This window comes from Esox lucius, chromosome 21, assembly GCF_011004845.1.
Source record: "Esox lucius isolate fEsoLuc1 chromosome 21, fEsoLuc1.pri, whole genome shotgun sequence".
Classification (NCBI taxonomy): domain Eukaryota; kingdom Metazoa; phylum Chordata; class Actinopteri; order Esociformes; family Esocidae; genus Esox; species Esox lucius.
The window spans coordinates 31,666,168-31,688,164 of record NC_047589.1 but is presented as its reverse complement, the minus strand read 5'-3'; the positions used below and the strand labels follow the sequence as shown (position 1 = coordinate 31,688,164).

General features: G+C 43.0%; 1 protein-coding gene across 1 annotated transcript in view; it reads left to right on the top strand.

The window, feature by feature from the left end:
- The first annotated feature begins 1,079 nt into the window (after nt 1–1,079).
- Nucleotides 1,080–21,997, top strand: part of dlec1 (DLEC1 cilia and flagella associated protein) — a 39,760-nt gene continuing 18,842 nt past the window's right edge. The window contains exons 1-16 of the mRNA XM_034289296.1: nt 1,080–1,314; nt 1,472–1,612; nt 3,526–3,670; nt 3,859–3,969; nt 4,111–4,304; nt 6,170–6,375; nt 9,388–9,472; nt 10,967–11,054; nt 11,210–11,380; nt 13,314–13,450; nt 14,052–14,144; nt 15,005–15,095; nt 19,688–19,850; nt 19,958–20,150; nt 20,506–20,585; nt 20,666–20,828. Of these exons, the coding sequence (XP_034145187.1) occupies nt 1,228–1,314; nt 1,472–1,612; nt 3,526–3,670; nt 3,859–3,969; nt 4,111–4,304; nt 6,170–6,375; nt 9,388–9,472; nt 10,967–11,054; nt 11,210–11,380; nt 13,314–13,450; nt 14,052–14,144; nt 15,005–15,095; nt 19,688–19,850; nt 19,958–20,150; nt 20,506–20,585; nt 20,666–20,828 (2,148 nt within the window). The 5' untranslated portion in view covers nt 1,080–1,227. The remainder of the gene's footprint in view (nt 1,315–1,471; nt 1,613–3,525; nt 3,671–3,858; nt 3,970–4,110; nt 4,305–6,169; nt 6,376–9,387; nt 9,473–10,966; nt 11,055–11,209; nt 11,381–13,313; nt 13,451–14,051; nt 14,145–15,004; nt 15,096–19,687; nt 19,851–19,957; nt 20,151–20,505; nt 20,586–20,665; nt 20,829–21,997) is intronic.

Sequence of the window (21,997 nt, the reverse complement as noted above, 5' to 3'; positions counted from 1 at the left end):
GAGAGAAAGAGATACACAGAGATGAAGAGAAAGAGAGACAGAGAGAAAGAAACAGAGAGGCAGAAATAGAGGCCAGTTTGTTTTTCCCAACCGCAGCTAACTCTGTCTACTCAGGATTCTGACTCAGAGGGAACTACAATATGTTTTAACAGTGACCTCTTTGACTGTCCCAGGCCACATGATAGAGTGTAGGCTTGCCCAGTCTATTGAGAGTACAGTGATTGGTTGTGGGTAAACATCTGAATTCCACAGCCAGTCAAACAGGTTACTCTTATGGGCAAATGTCTCTGAACTGACAGCCTAAACCTTCACCCTTCACTGTGTAGAAGAAAAGAATGAATCACAATATAGTTATCTTAAAGGTCTGAGACATATTGAGGACACGCCCAGTTTTGGACACACCAGGCCACCACACCCTTTGGAAACGGTTTGATAATTCTTTGGGTGTGCATACTTAAGCCATACTTATAAACCTATCAGTTTTTGTGGTCTGTTGTCGAGATGTAATTTTACATTAAAAAATTAATGATTTACTGTTAGACTTAACAAGCCACCATGGTCACTCAGGTTAAAATGCCAGAGCTGTCATCCATAGCATGTCGATTATGTTGGAAAACACAAAAGTGTCTAGCTTAAAAAAGATCATACCCGTGCCTTTGTTGCCAAAAACGTCCTGAGTTTTGATGTAACACTACTTTTCTGGAAACCCATGTAACTTCTCACAAGAGAAGCAAATATTTAGCTACTTTAGTTGCTGTTCAAGCTAAAAAAAAAAAAAAACTGCATGCTCTAAAATGTGTCTAGATTATAGGGAATACCTAATTCCTGTCAACGACAGAGGTACTTGGTTGACTGACTGGGTTGGCAAAACGCTGTAATAATACTGAATGACAAGAGTAGTAAGAATTGTACTAAATATTCTAGTGCACGTTTATACCTTATATATACAGTCTATGGTTTATACATTCATTTTTTTACTTCCTCGGCCCCTTTAAGAACCTGGACCGTTTCTATAGTTACTAATGGTACACAAATATGGACGCTTGAAAGAGGGTAATGAGTGAGATTCAAACTCCAACACACGTATGAGTTATACGTGTATCCTTTGTGTTTGTTCGTTAACCTAATTAACTAAAGCTGTTTACTTGAGAATATTCACATTTACATGATGAATATTTAGTCAACCAAATTGGCTTTAGAAGTCATCGCTGTGGCCAGTCTACAATCATGTTTGAGGAATCTGAGCCTAAAGGCGAAACAGGTTGTATGCATCCGTCCATGAACCGTCATAGACCTGCATTTGAAGTATCACAGGTTAGCACTATTGCAATAGCTAACGATTTTATCAAATTATAATAAAATATTACATGAGTTGGATATGGATAATCAATAGTCTGGCTAGGCAATGCTAGATAGTGTTTCAATAATATAAATTAATTGTGCAGTATCGCCTCCTGCTGAATGTTTATAGGATAATTCACATTTATTGGCGAGCATCTTCAAGGATCTCTACACCACAGAGATTATTGGGAAAGACACCGTTGCACATTTCACCAAGACCAGAAGTGGAGGTAACAGGTACCATGACAAATATGTGGAGAAGCTTCAACAGGTAGGATATCTACTGTATCATTCAACCAGGCATAGCCTTGTAAGCATGGCCGCGGGGATGTTTTGAGCCGCGCTGATCGCGTGGTGTAATTTAACTGGTATGGAAGGCGCGGGAGACTGGTGCGGGTTGGCATGGTGACTCAGGTGAATCTCAAGCACCCCAGTCCTCCAACGTACCACCGCTATGACTGTAATATATCCGTGTGTGTGTGTGTGTGTGTGTGTGTGTGAAAGTAAAGAGGGTTGTAAAAAAATGTTTCAAGATCGCCTTCAATTGTTTTTGCAACTCACACCCTGTTCTGTATCTTATCATAACAAATTTGATTTTCTCTCTTACTCCCTCTGTGGACAAAAAGCGGTCTGAGTCAGCATTGTCAGGGTGGCAATGAAACAGCATTTCACTGTTAACTCTTAACTGTTAATTCTGAGCCCTACTTGGGTTTTTTTTGGGGTCATATTTGATCATTTCATAAACCATGTTGCAGGCCTCTATTATTTGACAAATAATAACAAACAGTATGTACATTCACATTACCTTGTTAGCAAAAACCTGATAGCTCATTTGATTTAGGAAGACACTAAGGCACTTGACAAAAGGAAAGTGGCTCTTGACATCTTTGAAATGTGTGAAACAAAAAGGTCAGATTTTATTTCTGGTGCTACTACATACGGTTTGGAATGTCACTGTAATGAAGAGACATGTTTGGAGCCCCTGGTTGCACAGATGTATGTGTGTTTAGGCGGAGTTTCCACTCAGGTCCATTCAGAGTACAGCCTTCAGATGTATGTGTTCAGGCTGAGTTTCCTCTCAGTTCCATTCAGAGTACAGCCTTCAGATGTATGTGTTCAGGCTGAGTTTCCTCTCAGTTCCATTCAGAGTACAGCCTTCAGATGTATGTGTTCAGGCTGAGTTTCCTCTCAGTTCCATTCAGAGTACAGCCTTCAGATGTATGTGTTCAGGCTGAGTTTCCTCTCAGTTCCATTCAGAGTACAGCCTTCAGATGTATGTGTTCAGGCTGAGTTTCCTCTCAGTTCCATTCAGAGTACAGCCTTCAGATGTATGTGTTCAGGCTGAGTTTCCTCTCAGTTCCATTCAGAGTACAGCCTTCAGATGTATGTGTTCAGGCTGAGTTTCCTCTCAGTTCCATTCAGAGTACAGCCTTCAGATGTATGTGTTCAGGCTGAGTTTCCTCTCAGTTCCATTCAGAGTACAGCCTTCAGATGTATGTGTTCAGGCTGAGTTTCCTCTCAGTTCCATTCAGAGTACAGCCTTCAGATGTATGTGTTCAGGCTGAGTTTCCTCTCAGTTCCATTCAGAGTACAGCCTTCAGATGTATGTGTTCAGGCTGAGTTTCCTCTCAGTTCCATTCAGAGTACAGCCTTCAGATGTATGTGTGTTTAGGCGGAGTTTCCACTCAGGTCCATTCAGAGTACAGCCTTCAGATGTATGTGTTCAGGCTGAGTTTCCTCTCAGTTCCATTCAGAGTACAGCCTTCAGATGTATGTGTTCAGGCTGAGTTTCCTCTCAGTTCCATTCAGAGTACAGCCTTCAGATGTATGTGTTCAGGCTGAGTTTCCTCTCAGTTCCATTCAGAGTACAGCCTTCAGATGTATGTGTTCAGGCTGAGTTTCCTCTCAGTTCCATTCAGAGTACAGCCTTCAGATGTATGTGTTCAGGCTGAGTTTCCTCTCAGTTCCATTCAGAGTACAGCCTTCAGATGTATGTGTTCAGGCTGAGTTTCCTCTCAGTTCCATTCAGAGTACAGCCTTCAGATGTATGTGTTCAGGCTGAGTTTCCTCTCAGGTCCATTCAGAGTACAGCCTTCAGATGTATGTGTTCAGGCTGAGTTTCCTCTCAGGTCCATTCAGAGTACAGCCTTCAGATGTATGTGTTCAGGCTGAGTTTCCTCTCAGGTCCATTCAGAGTACAGCCTTCAGATGCGTGATGCTGACATGCTGGAGAACCACATTATCATGGCCCGGGTCCAGACCACAGCCAGTGGGAACAGGGTGGGGGATGAGCTGGGCCAGGCCTATCATCAGCTGGGTCTCCCTCCAGGTAGAAATCTCTGGACCATCCACTTTATGGTGGATCCATAACAACACTAGGAAGCTGTTTAACACCTGTCCTATTACTGCTGCTTTATTACCACCTGTGACATGAGGCGTTGTGCTTTGTGAAAAGACCACAGGAATAAGTCAACTCAAAGGAAATACAGAGCCTTGTGTGTTTATTTCCCCCATCAGGCGTGTCCACATTTATGTGGTGTGTTGACAACAGTCTTCTGAAGAGCAACAACCTGATCTGTCGAGGAGACTACATCACACAGCTGGCCCCACTCATCAAAGCCCCACGAGGTGCTGTAAACTTTCATCAATTACCTTCATAATGGACGCAGTGGCTCTATAACTATTGGCAAATAATCACGTTTTAGTGTAGCATGTGTCTGTTAATCCTGTATGTTAGCCTGTGCCTATCTGTCTGTGTCTATCTCCTAGTCAAGTCCACCCCAGGGTTTGCCAAGCCGACAATGTCCTACAACAGACGCATATGTGATGTTCCCCAAGACGATGGCTACACTCTGATTCCTCCCCTAGAGAAGACAGCCCAGAGCCTGATGGAGGAGTCAGAGATCTCCCTCACCATAACCTGTAGCTCTGACACCGGCACCCCGTTGAGCACACCTAGCCAGGTAGACTACCACACACACACATAGCTAGGCAGACCACACACCTAGCCAGGTAGACTACCACACACACCTCTAGCCAGGTAGACTACCACACACACCTAGCTAGGCAGACCACACACCTAGCCAGGTATGTCAACATACACATACCTAGCCAGGTAGACCACCAATCACCTAGCCAGGTAGACTACTACACACACCTCTAGCCAGGTAGACCACACACCTAGCCAGGTAGACTACCACACACACCTAGCTAGGCAGACCACCACACATCTAGCTAGGTAGACCACACATCTAGCCAGGTAGACCACACACCTAGCCAGGTAGACTACCACACACACCTAGCTAGGCAGACCACCACACATCTAGCTAGGTAGACCACACATCTAGCCAGGTAGACTACCACACACACCTAGCTAGGCAGACCACCACACATCTAGCTAGGTAGACCACACATCTAGCCAGGTAGACCACCACACACCTAGCCTTGTAGACCACACACACCTAACCAGGTAGACAACACCCATACATGGTTTGTTTAGAACACTGTGCAGGTGTTGGTTAAGATGTGTGTTTAGAACACTGTGCAGGTGTTGGTTAAGATGTGTGTTTAGAACACTGTGCAGGTGTTGGTTAAGATGTGTGTTTAGAACACTGTGCAGGTGTTGGTTAAGATGTGTGTTTAGAACACTGTGCAGGTGTTGGTTAAGATGTGTGTTTAGAACACTGTGCAGGTGTTGGTTAAGATGTGTGTTTAGAATACTGTGCAGGTGTTGGTTAAGATGTTTGTTTAGAACACTGTGCAGGTGTTGGTTAAGATGTGTGTTTAGAACACTGTGCAGGTGTTGGTTAAGATGTGTGTTTAGAACACTGTGCAGGTGTTGGTTAAGATGTGTGTTTATAACACTCTGCAGGTGTTGGTTAAGATGTGTGTTTAGAACACTGTGCAGGTGTTGGTTAAGATGTGTGTTTAGAACACTGTGCAGGTGTTGGTTAAGATGTGTGTTTAGAACACTGTGCAGGTGTTGGTTAAGATGTGTGTTTAGAACACTGTGCAGGTGTTGGTTAAGATGTGTGTTTAGAACACTGTGCAGGTGTTGGTTAAGATGTGTGTTTAGAACACTGTGCAGGTGTTGGTTAAGATGTGTGTTTAGAACACTGTGCAGGTGTTGGTTAAGATGTGTGTTTAGAACACTGTGCAGGTGTTGGTTAAGATGTGTGTTTAGAACACTGTGCAGGTGTTGGTTAAGATGTGTGTTTAGAACACTGTGCAGGTGTTGGTTAAGATGTGTGTTTATAACACTGTGCAGGTGTTGGTTAAGATGTGTGTTTAGAACACTGTGCAGGTGTTGGTTAAGATGTGTGTTTAGAACACTGTGCAGGTGTTGGTTAAGATGTGTGTTTAGAACACTGTGCAGGTGTTGGTTAAGATGTGTGTTTAGAACACTGTGCAGGTGTTGGTTAAGATGTGTGTTTAGAACACTGTGCAGGTGTTGGTTAAGATGTGTGTTTATAACACTGTGCAGGTGTTGGTTAAGATGTGTGTTTAGAACACTGTGCAGGTGTTGGTTAAGATGTGTGTTTAGAACACTGTGCAGGTGTTGGTTAAAATGTGTGTTTAGAACACTGTGCAGGTGTTGGTTAAGATGTGTGTTTAGAACACTGCAGGTGTTGGTTAAGATGTGTGTTTAGAACACTGTGCAGGTGTTGGTTAAGATGTGTGTTTAGAACACTGTGCAGGTGTTGGTTAAGATGTGTGTTTAGAACACTGTGCAGGTGTTGGTTAAGATGTGTGTTTAGAACACTGTGCAGGTGTTGGTTAAGATGTGTGTGCGTCTCAAGGTCACTGACATGACCTCCACTCTTTCCAGAGGTCCTGCCAGCGGCAGAAGCCTAAGTGGATGGATGAGCTGAATGCAAAGAGCAGAGCAGAGGTGAGGGCTGGCCTCCACAAACTCCAGCAGAGACACAACTTCCTGCGCAACCCCAGATTCCTTCCCCCCAAAGCTCAGCAGGCGGCCAGGTCTCTCATCCTGCTGGAGAAGACGGGAGAGAGGAGGGGAGAGACAGACGAGAGGTAGGACATCTGGTTGTAGAACCAGACAACCGGGGCTGTGCTGATTGAACGTGTACCTCAGTTGGTAGAACATGGAGCTTCCAACACCAGGGTTGTGGGGTCGATCAGGAACAACAAGAGAAATGTAGGAACTCAGTACTTGTTCTTGATAATACACTGCGTGCACAATCATTAGGCAAATCGTATTTCTCAAGATGTATTTTATTGTTGAACAAACACAATGCTTTATGTCAACCCAAAATATTACTGAACCTCAAACCTGAATGTTAAACGAAGAGAGTTTTGATCTTTCTCAGGGGAATACATAAGAATGCAGAATTATTAGGCAACAATTGGTGTGCAGAATTTGGCTAATTAACTAATAAAAAATAAAAAAATCTCCTTACTCACTTGTTTATTCTCAATCTTTAAAGTAAGTGTAACAAATAAGTAACACGAAATGACAATTAATTAAAATGTCTGTCCTTTCTAAAATGTTCAGTGACCAAAATAACCACCCTTCTTTTCAATAACTGCTATGAGCCTTTCATCCATGGAGTCTGTCAGTTTCTTGATCTGTTCACAAACAACTTTCACTGAAGCAGCAACCACAGCCTCCCAAATGCTGTTCAAAGAGGTGTATTGTCTTCCCTGACGGTAAATCTCATGTTTGAGAAAGACCCACAAATTCTCAATAGAACAGGTCATTATTCGGTCATTATTCGGGCATCATTATTCGGGCATCATTATTCAGGCATCTTTGAGGCCCGGTTTGAAGAAAGTATCTTCCAGAAACTGGCAGTATGTTTGGGAGTTGAGTTTCAGTCCATCTTCAACCTGAAAAGGTCCAACTATCCTTAATGATAGCAGCCCATACCAGTACCCCTCCTCCACCTGGCTGGCGCCTGACTGAAGTTGTGCCCCGTGTCCATTAGTGATCCAGCCACAGGCCCATTCATCTGGTCCATCAAGAGTCACTCTCATTTAATCTGTCCATAAAAACTTCTGGCTTCAGGTATTTCTTTGCGCAATCTATACAGTACATTTCAAATCTTATTCAGTGGTGGTCGTGTTTCATCCTCCTTGACTTTGGCCATGTCTCTGAGTACTTGACACCTTGTACTTCTGGAATCTCCAGGTAGGTTGCAGTTCTAGAATATGGTGGCACTGGAGGATAATGGGTTCCTGGTAGCTTCACGTTTAATTATTCTCAAGCCTTTTGCAGTTAATTTGTGTCTTTTCTTCTCCATGCGTTTTTTGCGCCCAGTTGACTATTCACGACAAAACCTTTGAGTGTCCGGTGGTCACGCCTCAATAGTTTAGCTATTTATGACTTTTCAGTGTCAGTTAAATCTCTTTTTTGGCCCATTTTACCTGAGGTCATGAAGCTGGCTAATAATTATGCACACCTTGATATAAGGTGTTATTCACTGTTGCCACACCCTCCCTCATTACACAAATACATGTCACCTGAAAATGAAATCCAATGAGCATTCAAGTTTATATGGTTTGGAGTAGGAAATGTGCAAAGAAATAATAATATGATCAGAATACTCACTTGTCCATGAGGACTGTTTAGCCTGATCTAGCACAGACTCTATGAGGACTGTATAGCCTGATCTACCACAGACTCTATGAGGACTGTATAGCCTGATCTACCACAGACTCTATGAGGACTGTATAGCCTGATCTAGCACAGACTCTATGAGGACTGTATAGCCTGATCTACCACAGACTCTATGAGGACTGTATAGCCTGATCTAGCACAGACTCTATGAGGACTGTATAGCCTGATCTACCACAGACTCTATGAGGACTGTATAGCCTGATCTACCACAGACTCTATGAGGACTGTATAGCCTGATCTACCACAGACTCTATGAGGTCTGTATAGCCTGATCTACCACAGACTCTATGAGGACTGTATAGCCTGATCTACCACAGACTCTATGAGGACTGTATAGCCTGATCTACCACAGACTCTATGAGGACTGTATAGCCTGATCTACCACAGACTCTATCTGGACTGTATAGCCTGATCTACCACAGACTCTATGAGGTCATCACAGCTGTATTGTTTTGCGAACACAAAGGACTGTAGGAAAGGTAATCCTTTCTCAATATTAGTGTCCACTTCCTTAGACTATACCCTCGCTCTCGCTCTCAAACACACACACACACACCTGAGTGGCCTTTGTCCTGACGTGGAGAATAATAATGTGGTAATACGGCCTGGTCCAGCATTTTTGGTGTGACCCACACATGAGACAGGGCAATACTGGATGATCACCTGGAGACAGTCAGCAACCAATAAATATAACAAATACTTATGTGCATACGTTTTTTGGGAGCAGAAATACAAGAGCCCAGTCATTTGTTTCACTGTTTTGAGAATAATGCCAACTGAATCACAGGCAGTACATCTCCGATCAGAAATGCATGTAGGTGGACCAGGCAGGCAGGTGATGAGTAGCTGGTAGTCAGGTCAGATTTCAGTCACACTCACCTGGCTGATCTCATTGTGTACACGGCGATATCACACATTTGTCCAGGTCCCTAAAACATTGTCCAGTGAGCTATTTTGCGTGGATATAAAAATAAATCACTGCCCCATAGGGGATTTCAATCTGGCAAGCAACAGAGAGAGGACCAACTCTGCCTCACTTTGCCACTGCTGTTGATGAGTCCAGAACCTGACAGTGGCCATACCTACACATTCAGGGCATGTTAGCAGTGCCACTGACCAGCAACCACAAGTTGCCAGATTGAATCCCTGAGCAGGCAAGGTGAAGCCGTCTCCCAGATCATTGATGAAAATGTATGGATTGAAATTGTAGTCATGTATAAATGACCACAACATGTACAGAAATACCCTCAATGAAAATCTGACAATCTAAAGATACAATGAATTGGAAAGTCAGTTCACTGTCCCAATACTTACAAAGGGCTCTGTTTATTGTTTCTGTATAAAGAATATAACTATGCCAGATGTTTTCTCTAATATAACACTTCTTTATATCTGTTCCCCTCAAGATCCCCAGCCAAATCTGTTCCTGTGTTCCTGGCCAATCCACCTGTTGTCTACTTCACTGACTACATAGCAGGACAGGTGTATGAGGTACGTAATAACAGTAGGACAGGTGTATGAGGTACGTAGTAACAGTAGGACAGGTGTATGAGGTACGTAATAACAGCAGGACAGGTGTATGAGGTACGTAATAACAGTAGGACAGGTGTATGAGGTACGTAGTAACAGTAGGACAGGTGTATGAGGTACGTAATAACAGTAGGACAGGTGTATGAGGTACGTAATAACAGTAGGACAGGTGTATGAGGTACGTAATAACAGTAGGACAGGTGTATGAGGTACGTAATAACAGTAGGACAGGTGTATGAGGTACGTAATAACAGTAGGACAAGTGTATGAGGTACGTAGTAACAGTAGGACAGGTGTATGAGGTACATAGTGACAGCAGGACAGGTGTATGAGGTACATAGTAACAGTAGGACAGGGGTATGAGGTAAGTAGAAACAGTAGGAAAGGTGTATGAGGTACATAGTAACAGTAGGACAGGTGTATGAGGTACGTAGTGACAGCAGAACAGGTGTATGAGGTACGTAGTAACAGTAGGACAGGTGTATGAGGTACGTGGTGACAGCAGAACAGGTGTATGAGGTACGTAGTAACAGTAGGACAGGTGTATGAGGTATGTGGTGACACCAGGACAGGGGTATGAGGTATGTAGTGACAGCAGGACAGGGGTATGAGGTACGTAGTAACAGTAGGACAGGTGTATGAGGTACGTGGTGACAGCAGAACAGGTGTATGAGGTACGTAGTAACAGTAGGACAGGGGTATGAGGTATGTAATAACAGTAAGACACGTGTATTAGGTACGTAGTGACAGTAGGACAGGTGTATGAGGTACGTAATAACAGTAGGACAGGGGTATGATGTATGAATTTACAGCAGGACAGGGGTATGAGGTACGTAGTAACAGTAGGACAGGTGTAGGAGGTACGTAGTAACAGTAGGACAGGTGTATGAGGTACGTAGTAACAGTAGGACAGGTGTATGAGGTATGTAGTGACAGCAGGACAGGGGTATGAGGTACGTAGTAACAGTAGGACAGGTATATGAGGTATGTAGTGACAGCAGGACAGGGGTATGAGGTACGTAGTAACAGTAGGACAGGTGTATGAGGTATGTAGTGACACCAGGACAGGGGTATGAGGTATGTAGTGACAGCAGGACAGGGGTATGAGGTACGTAGTAACAGTAGGACAGGTGTATGAGGTATGTAGTGACACCAGGACAGGGGTATGAGGTATGTAGTGACAGCAGGACAGGTGAATGAGGTACGTAGTGAAAGGAGGACAGGTGTATGAGGTACGTAGTGAAAGGAGGACAGATGTATACGTAGTGACCTTTGGTTTTCGCCAATGTTTCATTGTTACAAACATAACATTAGTGGACCTTTTACCAGTGTTTCCCTAATATTGCAAATCTTATGCATCTGTAAATCTGCTGATTAATTAACTAATAGTGTAATCCCTTATTAATAATGTTTGACCTTCCTCCTCTCCTCTTCTCCTCCTTGTCACTCCTGTAGATGACAGTGGAGCTGAGGAACATGAGTGCTTCCAGCTGTCACACCAGGGTCATTCCTCCCACCACCCCTCACTTCTCCCTGGGCCTGGGTCAGTACTCTAGCAACTACTAATACAGGGGTTAGGGACCCAGGTCAGAAAAATACACTACCTGTCTAATGCACTAAAACTGTGGTTAGGGTCCCAGGTCAGAGTTCACAGGTCATTTGGTTTGTTATGTTACAACAGTGTTGTTGTGTGTCCAGGCAGGTTTCCTGGTGAGGGCGGTGTCATAGCTCCTGGGATGGCCTGTCAGTACACAGTGCGGTTTGTTCCTGACTCCCTGACCAACTACAAAGATCTCCTGGTGGTGGAGACTCAAGATCAGTACTTACTGGTGCCCATTGAAGCCAGCAGACCACCTCCTATACTGACCTGTGAGTGTTCTAAACCACCTCCTATACTGACCTGTGAGTGATCTGAACCCTCCTATACTGACCTGTGAGTGATTTAAACCCTCCTATACTGACCTGTGAGTGATCTAAAACCTCCTATACTGACCTGTGAGTGATCTAAATCCTCCTATACTGACCTGTGAGTGATCTAAACCACCTCCTATACTGACCTGTGAGTGATCTAATCCCTCCTATACTGACCTGTGAGTGATCTAAACCCTCCTATACTGACCTATGAGTGATCTAAACCCTCCTATACTGACCTATGAGTGATCTAAACCCTCCTATACTGACCTATGAGTGATCTAAACCCTCCTATACTGACCTATGAGTGATCTAAACCCTCCTATACTGACCTATGAGTGATCTAAACCCTCCTTTACTGACCTGTGAGTGATCTAAATCCTCCTATACTGACCTGTGAGTGATCTAAACCCTCCTATACTGACCTGTGAGTGATCTTAACCCTCCTATACCGACCTGTGAGTGATCTAAACCACCTCCTATACTGACCTGTGAGTGATCTGAACCCTCCTTTACTGACCTGTGAGTGATCTAAATCCTCCTATACTGACCTGTGAGTGATCTAAACCACCTCCTATACTGACCTGTGAGTGATCTAATCCCTCCTATACTGACCTGTGAGTGATCTAAACCCTCCTATACTGACCTATGAGTGATCTAAACCCTCCTATACTGACCTATGAGTGATCTAAACCCTCCTTTACTGACCTGTGAGTGATCTAAATCCTCCTATACTGACCTGTGAGTGATCTAAACCCTCCTATACTGACCTGTGAGTGATCTTAACCCTCCTATACCGACCTGTGAGTGATCTAAACCACCTCCTATACTGACCTGTGAGTGATCTGAACCCTCCTATACTGACCTGTGAGTGATCTAAACCACCTCCTATACTGACCTGTGAGTGATCTGAACCACCTCCTATACTGACCTGTGAGTGATCTAAACCACCTCCTATACTGACCTGTGAGTGATCTAAACCCTCCTATAACTTGCTATTTTTCTTTTTCTTTGTTAAGCACACAGAATTTCTTCTATGTATGAATTGTGCTATATAAAAAAAACTTGCTTGCTTGAAAAACAGGGTGACATGAGATTGTGAATTTTTTACTGTAAGCCTGTGCTACTTTTTGAGTGAGGTGAGGTTGTACTCTACGAATGTTGTAGAGCAAGAACCTGCAAGAGCAAGTCACTTCCTTGATGTTAGCAAGGAACAACAGCATGAAGTTGAGGGTCACAACAAGGTGCTTTGCACTCTGGGAGCAGTTGCTAACCATGTCCTAGAGCAGTCAGGTCTTCCTGGAAAAGAGAAGCTTGTTCTTGTCAGTGTTCAGCTAGAGGGGGTGGGCCGATGTAAGGCGAGATGTCAGCCGGGCAAGCAGAGATGCGTGTTGTCACCTGGGAGTCAGAAGGGAGGAAGGTGATGAGAAGCCTCTGGGGAGTGGCCCAATTTGAAGCAGTGAGAAGAGAGTTGATTGGAGACAGCTGCAAGACATGTTCTGGTAAGAGTGTAGAAAAGGTGGTTAATTCTTGGGCAAATTTGACCAGTAATTTGACGTGTGACCAGTAAAGCTGAGTTATGAGCCATCTCATGGGAATGAACTATTTAGCATGTCAATCTAATTGAGGATGGTGGACTACTGGAAAACAGAGTCAGATGAAGAGAGAGCAGCCGAAGTAGCAGTATTTTCTTGGGTAATCCATGTTTCTGTCAGGGCCAGAAAGTCAAGAGCCTGGAGTGCATCATAGGCCGAGATGAACTTAGCCTTGTTGACTGCAGATCAACAACTTTTTATCCAAGACAACAGTTGGTCCAAAAGTCAAGCCAGTTACGTTAATTCAGCCCCCCCGCCTGCTGACGTGGCTTGTTCCTGTCTGTCTCCATGCCTAGTGCCCAGGGTGCTGGACTGTGGGTACTGCCTGGTAGGAGGGGTGAAGTTCTTAGAGTTTCTGTGTCGCAACGATGGCCTCAGCGCAGGAACCTTCTGTATCATCCCACGGAGACAGTGGCCCGCCTCCAACATCCGGGTAAATTACATAGCCTTCTAATTAAGGTCAGAGGTTATAGAATGAATAACAGCACCACCCTGGGGTTAGGGTCTTTAGGTAAGAGGTCAAAGGTTATAGTATAAATAACAGCACCACCCTGGGGTTAGGGTCTTTAGGTAAGAGGACAAAGGTTAGAGGATAAATAAAATTGCTTTCTAATTAAGATTAGATGTTATAGGATAAATAACACAACCGCCTTGGGGTTAGGGTCTTTAGGTAAAAGGTCAAAGGTTAGAATGTTCTGTCTGTCATTCTGGAGTAATGGTCCTCTGTCTGTCAGTCTGTGGTAACAGTCTTCATCTGTCAGTCTGTAGTAATAGTCCTCACTCTGTCAGTCTGTAGTAACACTCTTCTGTCTGTCAATCTGTAGTAACAGTCTTCTGTCTCAGTCTGTATTAACAGTCTTCAGTTTGTCAGTCTGTAGTAACAGTCTTCTGTCTCAGTCTGTATTAACAGTCTTCTGTTTGTCAGTCTGTAGTAACAGTCTTCTGTCTCAGTCTGTAGTAACAGTCTTCTGTTTGTCAGTCTGTAGTAACAGTCTTCATCTGTCAGTCTGTAGTAAAACTCTTCTTTCTGTCAGTCTGTAGTAAACAACAGCTTTGCTGAGGAGGCACCGTTTGCAATCAGCCCGTCCCTGTTTGTGCTGCAGCCAGGGCAGAGCACAGTGCTGGAGGTGAGCCTCCATCTATATGTCTCTACATGACTCCATGTATCTATATGACTCCATGTCTGTACATGATTCCATGTATCTATATGACTCCATGTCTGTACATGATTCCATGTATCTATATGACTCCATGTATCTACATGACTCCATGTATCTATATGAATCCATGTCTGTACATGATTCCATGTATCTATATGACTCCATGTATCTACATGACTCCATGTATCTATATGAATCCATGTCTGTACATGTCTCCATGTCTCTAGATGACGCCATGTCTCTACATGATTCCATGTCTCAATATGAGTCCATGTCTCTATGATTCCATGTCTCTATATGACTCCATGTCTCTATATGACTCCATGTCTCTACATGATTCCATGTCTCTAAATGAGTCCATGTCTCTATATGACTCCATGTCTGTACATAACTCCATGTCTCACCAGCTGTTCTGCTGAGATCAGCATAACAAAATGTCTCCAGCCTGTGAGAAGTTAGCAATACATATCTGCAGTAGGCACATTCTGTTCAGTGAGAAGAGCAGAAGCACACACACACAAGAAATATGATTTGATTGTAATAAGAAAGAAGTACATTTTCCACCACACTAGCCAGCTAGCCAGTCAGTCAATCAGCCAGTCAGTCAACCAGTCAGTCAGCCAGTCAGTCAGCCAGTCAGTCAATCAGCCAGTCAGTCAGCCAGTCAGTCAATCAGTTAGTCAACCAGTCAGTCAGCCAGTCAGTCAACCAGCCAGTCAGTCAACCAGTCAGTCAGTCATGGAAGTAGGATCACACGTCCTGTGTCTACACTGACAAACTGGTATGTCTTTGTGTGTGTCTGGATGTGTGTGTGTGTCTTGTCCCAGATGGTGTTCTTCCCCACCTCGGCAGAAAGCTGGTCCCAGGTCTTCACCATAGTTTGTGACAACTGCCAAGTTAAAGACATCACTCTACAAGGTGTGTGTTTGACAGTTAAAAACATCCCTCTACAAGGTGTGTGTTTGACAGTTAAAAACATCACTCTACAAGGTGTGTGTTTGACAGTTAAAGACATCACTCTACAAGGTGTGTGTTTGACAGTTAAAAACATCACTCTACACGGTGTGTGTTTGACAGTTAAAAACATCACTCTACAAGGTGTCTGTTTGACAGTTAAAAACATCACTCTACAAGGTGTGTGTTTGACAGTTAAAAACATCACTCTACAAGGTGTGTGTTTGACAGTTAAAAACATCACTCTACAAGGTGTGTGTTTGACAGTTAAAGACATCACTCTACAAGGTGTGTGTTTGACAGTTAAAAACATCCCTCTACAAGGTGTGTGTTTGACAGTTAAAAACATCACTCTACAAGGTGTGTGTTTGACAGTTAAAAACATCACTCTACACGGTGTGTGTTTGACAGTTAAAAACATCACTCTACACGGTGTGTTTGACAGTTAAAAACATCACTCTACACGGTGTGTGTTTGACAGTTAAAGACATCACTCTACAAGGTGTGTGTTTGACAGTTAAAGACATCACTCTACAAGGTGTGTGTTTGACAGTTAAAAACATCACTCTACAAGGTGTCTGTTTGACAGTTAAAAACATCACTCTACACGGTGTGTGTTTGACAGTTAAAAACATCACTATACACGGTGTGTTTGACAGTTAAAAACATCACTCTACAAGGTGTGTGTTTGACAGTTAAAGACATCACTCTACAAGGTGTGTGTTTGACAGTTAAAGACATCACTCTACAAGGTGTGTGTTTGACAGTTAAAAACATCCCTCTACAAGGTGTGTGTTTGACAGTTAAAAACATCACTCTACAAGGTGTGTTTGACAGTTAAAAACATCCCTCTACAAGGTGTGTGTTTGACAGTTAAAAACATCACTCTACACGGTGTGTGTTTGACAGTTAAAAACATCACTCTACACGGTGTGTGTTTGACAGTTAAAAACATCACTCTACACGGTGTGTTTGACAGTTAAAAACATCACTCTACAAGGTGTGTGTTTGACAGTTAAAGACATCACTCTACAAGGTGTGTGTTTGACAGTTAAAGACATCACTCTACAAGGTGTGTGTTTGACAGTTAAAAACATCACTCTACAAGGTGTCTGTTTGACAGTTAAAAACATCACTCTACAAGGTGTGTGTTTGACAGTTAAAAACATCACTCTACATGGTGTGTGTTTGACAGTTAAAAACATCACTATACACGGTGTGTTTGACAGTTAAAAACATCACTCTACAAGGTGTGTGTTTGACAGTTAAAGACATCACTCTACAAGGTGTGTGTTTGACAGTTAAAAACATCCCTCTACAAGGTGCGTGTTTGACAGTTAAAAACATCACTCTACAAGGTGTGTTTGACAGTTAAAAACATCCCTCTACAAGGTGTGTGTTTGACAGTTAAAAACATCACTCTACACGGTGTGTGTTTGACAGTTAAAACATCCCTCTACAAGGTGTGTGTTTGACAGTTAAATACATCACTTTACACAGTGTGTGTTTGACAGTTAAAAACATCACTCTACACGGTGTGTGTTTGACAGTTAAAAACATCACTCTACACGGTGTGTTTGACAGTTAAAAACATCACTCTACACGGTGTGTGTTTGACAGTTAAAAACATCACTCTACAAGGTGTGTGTTTGACAGTTAAAAACATCACTCTACAAGGTGTGTGTTTGACAGTTAAAAACATCACTCTACAAGGTGTGTGTTTGACAGTTAAAAACATCCCTCTACAAGGTGTGTGTTTGACAGTTAAATACATCACTCTACACGGTGTGTGTTTGACAGTTAAAAACATCACTCTACAAGGTGTGTGTTTGACAGTTAAATACATCACTCTACAAGGTGTGTGTTTGACAGTTAAAAACATCACTCTACAAGGTGTGTGTTTGACAGTTAAAAACATCACTCTACAAGGTGTGTGTTTGACAGTTAAATACGATGTACCCCATAAGTATTTGAGAAGTGTCTCTATACTGCAGCATATTAGAGTGGAGGTTAAAATGTAAACCCAGGGTTGGCAACTTTTTTCATGCAGAGTGCCAATTTGCTGTTTATCCTGCCATTTTTTATTTTATTTGAGTGCCAGTTCTGATTTTCATATGGATGTCTGTCTGGTTTACTAGAGGCAGTGCTCCACTCCAGTAGATCATGAGGCAACCTCTGGGATGCAGAATCCAGACTATTAAAACGCATGTGTGGATGTTTCTTTTGCATGCTACATGCAGGTGGTTTTAAGAATAGTTTTTGTGTGTTTTATTTCAAGCCCCCATGTGTGTAGATCTGACAATAATTTGTTGAAGGCATTTTGTGAGTTGTCAGCCTGTGTTTAGTCACTATTTCAGTTGCTTCAATAGACCAACATGGATTTGGTTTCGTAAAGATGCTTAGTGTTGGGTTTGATTTATAGATCTTGAGGTCTAACATTGACTTTAGTACACTTAAGTAAAATGAACGTAATTTTTTTGTTGTCCATTTTATGTCAGTTTTCTGTGCTGTGGCATTTTGGCACTAAACGTAATAAAATAATGAGAGCAATGTGCCAGGAAATATGTTTTAGTTTAGTTTTGTGTTAAGCAGTGAAGGAGGAGGCAGATTTAAAGGAAACAACAGAAACATCATAGGTCTTTGGACCGTAACAGCTCTCTTCTGCACTAATGGTTGTGATGTTTTAATAGACTTCCTCACCAACAAGCACCCTGACAGGATAGTTTAACACTGACATACTGAGATCAGTACCTCTAACATCCTGCCCTAACTGCAGCTAATCAAACGTGTCGGCTGTTCAGCAACAAAAAGCAGACATACTGTACATTGCAGGTTCCTGACAGAGAGGAATAGTTGTAGAATAGTCTTGATCAAAACTCAGGAAATCTACAGATAAGCTTTTGATCAGCTGTTGCTCTCTGGTGTCGTAGGCTAATGAAGGGCAAAATCAAAAGGGGAGATTCTGGGAGGATGCGCTTGACAAGTCTCTCTGCTATTGCATCCTGTCTCTCCCTGTATCTCCCTGTCTCTCCCTGTCTCTCCTTGTATATCCCTGTCTCTCTGTGTCTCTCCCATATTGCATCCTGTCTCTCCCTGTCTCTCCTTGTATATCCCTGTCTCTCTGTGTCTCTCCCATATTGCATCCTGTCTCTCCCTGTCTCTCCCTGTCTCTCCCTGTCTTCCTGTCTCTCCCTGTATCTCCCTGTCTCTCCTTGTATATCCCTGTCTCTCTGTGTCTCTCCCATATTGTATCCTGTCTCTCCCTGTCTCTCCCTGTCTCTCCCTGTATCTCCCTGTCTCTCCTTGTATATCCCTGTCTCTTCCTGTTTCTCCCTGTCTCTCCCTGTCTCTCCCTGTACCTCCTTTTACGCTGGCTCCTGCAAAGTTGTCAGCAGGTACCCTGAATGTCTCTTCCTCCTCATACATCTCCCCTCCCCTCCTCTCTCCTTGCCCCTGGGTCTAAACCCATTGGAGAAGTAGGTCAAAAGGAGCCTCTCTCATCCAAATGGCGTGAGAAGGGAGAGAAGACAAGGAGTATGAAAATGAGAATATTTTGTCAGTTGTTTGCACATGGACATTTTTCTTACTCAAACATGTCCTGGAGGCAAATCTGGCCTAAGGGGGAGATGAATATGATTGGTTGACACCATGGCAGGATGGTGTGTGTATTTCTAACTGGGTTAATGGTCTGGGACCTAGTTGGATAGTTCTTGTCCCTAAACCCTCATCTTAACTCCTAACCTAAATCATTAACTATACTCCTATCCTAAACCCTCATTTTAATTCCTACCTCAACTGTTTTAAATATAAATGTCAACTGAGCAACGTCAGATCCCTTTGTTCTCCATTGGGCCAACCAATCACATTATTTTCCGCTTTTTGATCTGCCTTGAAGGCATGTTTGAGTAAGTACAACCCCCAACTGGTTGCGCTTGTTTAAATGTTCAAATATGCCCTGTGAAGTTTACATTCATTAGATAAGTTTCCTTACTGTTAATCTCCACTATTTCCCCAGTAATTTAGATAGTTAGCTTATGGTCATTTCTGATCTGTAGCTAAATAAAATATTTAAATATATTATTTGCTTACATAATAACATTCTGATTCCCTGTTTGTATAGCTCAAACTGCAAAAATTGTGATGAAGAAGCTTTAGTTCATTTAGTTTATTTGTTTATAACTCAACAGTTTTCTGAGAATTTCTTAATTGTCTTTCGGTAGCAGAAGGACTATGTGATAGGATATATTTCTCTTATTGTAGCCTATTTGTGCATATTTGTGCAGGTTCTCATCAGTGTGAGTTTTTGTTTCATTTTGGCTTCTGTATGGGGAGGCTGTATTTAAACCTGTTACAGCCCTGGTTTGATTAAGAACCAGTTTTGCCTGACATATGGGCATCTTCTATGGAAGGTTGTATTCAAAATATATTTTAATTGTGTGTGGCCCTGCAGGTCACAGATATCAGAATAATCACCAGCTTTGTGGAAATAAATTAACAATGTAATTAGCAGTAGCTTTTTAGTAAGTCAAGTGTGCGCGTGTCTGTGTGTGTACCAGGTCAGGGCCAGTTGATAGGTCTGGAGATGGTGTGTGTCTCTGGGGAGGAAGAAGACCCTGTGCTGGAGGAGCTCCGTGACCTCACAGCCAATCACTACGTGTGTTTCCCTCCCACCAACCCCCAGTCTGTTCAGCAAAAGACCATCACCATCAGGAACAACACGTGAGACCAGAATCCTCAGCGGCCGTGTGAACTGTGACATGTGGGCATTGATCAGATAAACACAAGAAAGGTTTCTAATGTTTTTATATTTTATTTCTTCCTGTCAGTCACCTGGAGCTGGAGTTTCATTGGCAGATCATGCAGCCCTACCTGAAGCCCCTCCTTCCTGGCGAGAGCCCTGATTCCGCCCACATCCAGTACCACCTAGCCAATGACGAAGTGTTTCACTTCAACCCCACCTCTGGCTTTTTTGCCCCTCTAGGAGACCATGAGTTCCTCCTCACATTCACCCCTAAAGAGGTAATGCCTAAACCAGTGTTTCTCAACCCTGTACCTGGGCGCCCACTGCCCATGTTTTAGATCTCTCCCTGCTCTGTCACACCTGATTCAAATGATCAGCTCATTATCAAGTCCTTCATGAGCTACATCAGGTATGTGAGGGCAGGGGGAGATCTGAATCATGCAGGGCAGGGGGGGGTCCAGGAGCAGGGTTGAGAAACACAGCACACTGACCTCTAATCCTGAGGAGGTGTAGAACATAGACACTGGATGAAATACTAACACATTTTTAGGTTGGGGTAAAGGGTCAAGAAAAAAGAAAATATAAAATGTTTTATGGAAATCAATTATGATCAATTGTGTGTGTGTGTGTCAGTTGATGGACTACCACAGTGTGTGTCACCTGGTGTTGAGGGACATCCCAGAGCTGCCTAAAGAGACCAGGGAGGATGATGGGTAAAGTTTACATGGCTTTCTTGTGATATATTTCGTTAATGCCTAGCCATAGTGTTTTACTGTTGTTGTTGTGAATTCAGGGCTCCTCAACCTCTGGGTCCTGGGCCCAAGGTGATGGATGTGGTCGTCATGGAGATAAAGGTCGAAGGGCGGACAGAGGCCTACCAGGTCCTACTAGAACCCTACTCTGTCCACATCCCTGGAGAGGTGTTCATCAATACCACCGTACGCCGGAGGTTCAAGGTACTGTTGTTTTCCGTGAGCTTAACGACAAGAACTGGCATACCAAGATTTACTGGGAATTCCCTGTGACTCACGCCTTTGTCCTGGGGTCTGAAATGTTGACAAATGATTTATATGAACTACGGGACGACAAATGTTGGATATATGAACTGTCTAAATGCATGATCTCAGGGTGTGTGGTGTATAAGACCATATTTCCTAACACCAAGTTGTCATGAATTCTGAACACACCCAATAATATGATGACGAAATTGGATCCAACTTTTGAGTTACTGGCAGATAGTTAATTTTCTGAATTCCAAACATGCTGTGGCAAGGCATTACAAAAATGAATGCCTCACTAGGGGAATGTGAAAGGGCCTACACACGTCCAACAAAGCGAAACAAGTGTGGAAGGCTATTCTTGGCTATTTCATGTACCCGATTTAGCCCAGTAGTTCAGGTTTGTCTAGTCACAAAGCTAGTGTTTCATTTGTTTTATGATTTAAAATACAGCCCCGTTTCCAGAAAAGTTGGGACGCTGTGTAAAATGCAAAAAACAGAATGCAATGAATTTGATGCTAGCAACACATTTCAAAAAGCTAGTACGGGGCCACAAAAGACTGGTTCTGTAATGCAAAAAAAACCTGGTGTGACATCTCACAACTAATTAGGTTAATCGGCAACAGGTCAGTAACATGATTGGTTATAAAAAGAGCAACCCAGAGAGGATGAGTCTTTCAGAAGTAAAGATGGGCAGGGGTTCACCACTCTCTGAAAGACAGCGTGGGCAAATAGTGCAGAGATTTAGAATAATGTTTCTCAACGTAAAATTGCAAAGACTTTCAGGATCTCATCTTCTACCATACATAATATCATTAAAAGATTCAGAGAATCCGAAGAAAATCTCGGTTTTCGGGACAAAGCTGAAAACCAATATTGGATGGTTGGGCCCTCAAGCAGTAATTCATTAAAAACAGACACTATTCTGTAGTGGAAATCACTGCATGGGCTCAGGAACACTTCTGAAAACCATTGTCTGTGAACACAGTACGTTGCTGCATCCACAAATGCAAGTTAAAACTCTACCGTGCAAAGAAGAAACCATATATAAACAAGATCCAGAAACGCCGCCGTCTTCTGTAGACCCAAGCTCATAGATTTGCACAAAATATCTTTGGTTCGGAATC